The 5,241-nt window shown below is 33.9% G+C and overlaps 1 protein-coding gene across 1 annotated transcript; it reads left to right on the top strand.

Moving 5' to 3' along the window:
* Positions 1–1,456: 1,456 nt before the first annotated feature.
* On the top strand, positions 1,457–1,864 carry LOC139863838 (uncharacterized). Its single transcript, XM_071852438.1, has one exon. It carries the CDS (start codon positions 1,457–1,459, stop codon positions 1,862–1,864), a length of 408 nt encoding a protein of 135 aa, XP_071708539.1.
* The last annotated feature ends 3,377 nt before the right edge of the window (positions 1,865–5,241 follow it).

Below are 5,241 nucleotides of genomic sequence, written 5' to 3'. Positions count from 1 at the left end.
CTCAAACATGAAAAGACCAAAATGCCCTTGCTTCTCATGTAATATTACAAAAATTCGGCACCAGTTTGCCCAGAATGCCGCGCCGCGGCCTTAAATGTCGCGCCGCGGCCTTAAATGTCACGCCGCGACATTTGCCTAGTTCTGGGATCATTTTTTATCAAGCTTCTGATCTGGATTCAAGTTAAATGCCGCGCCGCGGCCTCCTTTGTCGCGTCGCGACGTTCAACGTGGTCTGACTCATTTCCTTGCATACAAGACCTAAACACCCGAATATGTCCCGAACCCTTCATACGCCTATCGTACATACACAATACACCTATAAATCATGTACGGAGAAAAACAGGGTGTTACAGAAAGTAAGAGAAAAACCTTTAAGGGTTCGAGCTCTCAATTTGACTATCCAAACTAATCTCACTAAGCAAATTTTTGAGGCACATCAGGAAGCCTTAAAAGAGGAGAACGTATAGGATGAGAATATTAGAGGGTTGGAGAGACAATTCGAAGTGCGAGAAAATGGGACTCGATATTTTGTGAGACGAATTTATGTTTCGAAGTTCGGTGATATACGAACACTTATTTTAAATGAAGCTCAGAAGTCGAGGTACTCTATACATCCCGGAGCGGGAAAAATGTACCACGATCTTAAGGAATTTTATTGGTGGCCAAACTTGAAGGCTGATGTGGCTACTTATGTGGCTAAATGTTTGACTTATGCGAAGGTAAAAGCGGAACACCAAAAGCCTTCAGGACTATTAGTACAACCGGAAATTCCGGAGTGGAAGTGGGAATGCATAGCTATGGATTTCATTACGAAGTTGCCAAAGGTCGCGGGCGGTTACGATACCATTTGGGTCATTGTAGACTGGCTCACGAAATCTATGCACATTTTCTGGCTATAAAAGAGATAGACAAGAGAGAGAAGCTCACTCGACTATATTTGAAGGAAATTGTTTCTCGACACGGTGTTCCCCTATCAATTATTTCAGATAGAGACAGTCGATTTACATCGAGGTTTTGGCAATCTTTACAAGAAGCTCTGGAATGAAACTGGATATGAGTACGGCTTATCATCTGCAAACTGATGGTCAGGGTGAGAGGACTATTCAGACTTTAGAAGACATGCTACGTGCGTGTGTTATCGATTTTGGAAACGTCTGGGATAGACATTTACCATTGGCTTAGTTCTCGTATAATAATAGTTATCATGCGAGCATTAATGATGCGCCATTTGAGGCACTTTATGGAAGGAAGTGTATGTCACCCATTTGTTGGAGCGAGGTTGGAGAAGCACAACTTACTGGTCTGAAAATTATTCATGAAACCACCGAAAAGATAGTTCAGATTAAAGAACGACTTAAGATTGCCAGGAGTAGGCAACAGAGTTATGCCGATGTTCGATGGAAACCGTTAGAGTTTCAGGTTGGCGATCGTGTTATGTTGAAAGTCTCACCGTGAAATGGGTGGTGCATTTTGGAAAGCGAGTGAAGTAAACCCTCGATATGTTGGTCCGTTTGAAATTACCGATAGAATTGGACCGGTGGCTTATTGTTTAAAATTGCCGCAAGAGCTTAATACTGTTCATGACACTTTTCATGTGTCTAATCTAAAGAAATGTTTGGCTGAGGGTGACAAAGTGATTCCTTTGGAAGAGATTCGAATCGACGATCAACTTCACTTTGTGGAGGAACCTGTTGAAATTATGGACCACGAGGTCAAGAAACTTAAACAAAGTAAGATTCCTATTGTACGTGTTCCTTGGAATGCTAGACACGGTCCCGAGTTCACTTGGGAGCGTGAAGATCAGATGAATCAGAAATATCCGCATTTATTTCCAAATGATGCGTCAACATCTACAACTACTTAAATTTTGGTGTATACTCAATAAAGATAGCTATACTCATATTTGCATTGGATTTCCTCAAGAATTATACTCGTATTTATACACGTATAATACGCAGCTTCTATACGTACTTATTATTGGTGTATACCAATAGGAACTAGCATGGAATTCCATTCTTGATTATGTCATGCATGACTAATCAAGTTTAACTTCTATCATGAGCTAGTTAACTAGAAAACAAACTTAAAGAATCAAGCTTAAATCACCATAAAAAGAATCACTCGAGAACACATCAAGATAGTTATTCGATTTAAAGAAGATTACTTCTAAGCTTCTAATCCATTACAAGCAATCATCCAAGATCAATAATTTCCATTTAATCTCGGCAACTTTTCATTTTTAATCAAGGTAAGAATCATATTCAAACTTTGGTTCAATTCCTATAATCATAACTACCTTAAATCAAACTAGAAATCTTACTTAAACTTTTGTTCATTCCAAGCTACGACTTCAAAAGTTTCCAAGCTTTCAAGAACATTATCAAGCTTAAGATCAATTCTTTATTTTTCCAGAAACTTTATTCATTTGATTTGAGGTAATAAACTTATTCATAATCTTGTTCGATTCATATTCCTATAGCTATCTAATTTAGAACATATAACTTGAAATCACTAGAACATAGTTTAGTTAATTCTAAACTTGTTTGCAAACAAAGTTAAAACCTATCTTAAACTGAACATAGTTTAGTTAACATAAGGATGCATAACTGGTAACTATGAAGAACACCTTAAAACTCAGCATACCCCGTCGTAGAGAAATCGGGGACTGTTTTGGGTTGGATATTTAAAACCTATCTTAAACTTTGACCTGTAAGTTCATATTCTGGAAAATGTTATTTCATATGGATATGATAATAAATCCAAAAATCATGGTTAAACTCAAAGTGGATGTATGTTTATCAAATTGGTCATCAAGATGTCATTCTTACGAAGGATATGACCACCTTCTTCTAAATTAATATGTAACCTGTAACTCCGACTATAAACCTATACTTTTTCAGTTTAGTTTTGGAAAATGTATTTCAATACGAAACCATTGCAATTTGATTCACTCAAAACCGATTTGTAACGAAGAAATTATGGGCAAAACAATATGAGTTAGAAACAAGCTAAATTAGCTACGGTTTTAATTTAATAAAATCTATACTAACCATATCCTAGCTAACTTTTCCTATATCTTACATGTATTTAAACATGTCATAACTATTTCCTTGTAATATATTAGTCTTGGTTAATTCTGAGACAATATAATATAGTCTTGATTAGTTAAAACAACATGTATACAACACGTTCGGATAGATCATAAGATTACATGTACACAATACATCTTAATTAATTCTAAGACAATACGTGTACAATGGATTGTGATTGAGTCTTAAACAATACGTATACAATACGTCTTGATTAAATTCTACGACTATATATTGGACAATTGGACTCTATTTGAACTACTAACATTGGACAATTAAAAGTATTATAAGTATGAAATATTAATTATAACATATTTTGACTTCTAATATTTATATTAGGTTCGTGAATCATATCGAGGCCAAGTCTTAATTTTTCAACGATTTGAAAAATCTTATCAAGTGAGTCATAGTCCCAATTTTACTACCTAATTATTTTGGGATGAGAATACATGCTATTTTAGAAATGTTTTACAAAATAGGCACAAGTAATGAAACTACATTCCGTGACTGAATTGTTATACCGGATACCCCTATTTTCTTTGAAGCCTAAGAATTAGTGTTTATTATAATTGCCACTAATTGACGCGAATCCTAAAGATAGATCTATGGGAACTAATGATTCCCATTCCGAGAGTTCGAATGATTTAGTACTTCGATTTTGTACAGATGTGATTCCTGTATGTTGGGGATATTCTATATGCATTTTGTTAATGTCGGTTACCAGGCAACTCATCATATGAATGATTTTTGTACAGACGTGATTCATGTATGTTATTAAAAGAAATCTTGTGGCCTATTATTATGATTCATTATATAGGTTAAACCTATGACTCCCCAACAATTTTTTTGACATTTTTAAGCATGTCTTATTCTCAGGTGATTATTAAAAAGCTTCCGCTGTTGCATGCTATCAAAGGTCAAAATTTGGAGTCAGCATGCTTGTGTTATATTGTTTAAACTTGAATTCAGAAATATCTTTTTGTAACATATTTATAACCATTATGTAATAGTTGCGCGAAAACTCTGTACTTTTAGATTATCGTTGGTTGATAATCTATATTATGTCATTTAAACCTTTATTAATAAAATAAAGGTTATGGTTTGTTTTTAAAATGAATGCAAGCTTTAAAATACGTCTCATATAGAGGTTAAAACCTCGCAATGAAACCAATTAATATGAAACGTTTATAATCGATATGAATGGGGCATTTCAAGATCCTTCCCCTAACCTTGAATAAAAAATTAGTTATTTCTTTACCCTGAATTATTATTTTAACTATCCTCCATGTTTATCTTAATGAGCAAGTACACACGATTTTCTATCAGTTGTATCAAGTGCCGCTTTTACACCGTATTTATTGTCGCGTGGTTTTCTTGGATATAGCTTTGTGGTGAATTGGTGAAAGTCAAGACTTTTAAGGTTTTGAAAGTCAACTTTGTCGAATTAGATTATCCTCATGACACACAAATAATATATGAAGAAAATCACTATTTAAATTTCGAATTTAATAGTTAGGGCTTGCATAATTGTTGGTTATTTTATATTTATTTTGTTCCATAGTTATATACATGCATTGTAATAATGGACAGGTCATATATAGGTATAATAATTTTGTTATAAAATTTTGATTGCATACATAGCCCATAATGCCCCGACCTATGTGTGATTGTTGGTTACGGCAATTTTATGCCAAGTTGGTTTTTGATTTATTTAGAGGTCATAGATGCCAAAGTTGTATGTATTTATTTTCAGTTTCTTAGTATCGTATTTAGGTTTATTTCAATTTGTAAAAGTATTATATTAGTTCCATTTTTCAATTTAAAATAGATGTAACAAGATGAAGATTGAAGATAAAGATGCGACGCGAAGTTTAGCTTTGAAGATGGTGAATGGATCGAGTTAACCAAAATGACATTTGGAAAGTTTTCACTTGGTTCTTATATCAAGTGGGAGTTATGGATTGACCATAGTTTGAATTCTTGATCCCATGTCGGCTCATGTGATGCATGGTTGTGTTTTATTTTTCGCATTATATATAATTGTATAATTGTTGAATATAATATATATTCTAAATGTTTTGATGGAAACAATAAATAAAACCAGTAATGAGTTTCCGATATTAAAACTGATAATTTTAAAAAGTTAAACTTT

Source organism: Rutidosis leptorrhynchoides, chromosome 8, assembly GCF_046630445.1.
Source record: "Rutidosis leptorrhynchoides isolate AG116_Rl617_1_P2 chromosome 8, CSIRO_AGI_Rlap_v1, whole genome shotgun sequence".
Taxonomy (NCBI): domain Eukaryota; kingdom Viridiplantae; phylum Streptophyta; class Magnoliopsida; order Asterales; family Asteraceae; genus Rutidosis; species Rutidosis leptorrhynchoides.
This window is presented reverse-complemented; position numbering and strand designations above follow the sequence as displayed.

What these genes read in the sequence shown, in the direction of transcription:
- LOC139863838 (XM_071852438.1), top strand. Translation starts at nt 1,457, where the DNA reads ATGGGTGGTGCATTTTGGAAAGCGAGTGAAGTAAACCCTCGATATGTT.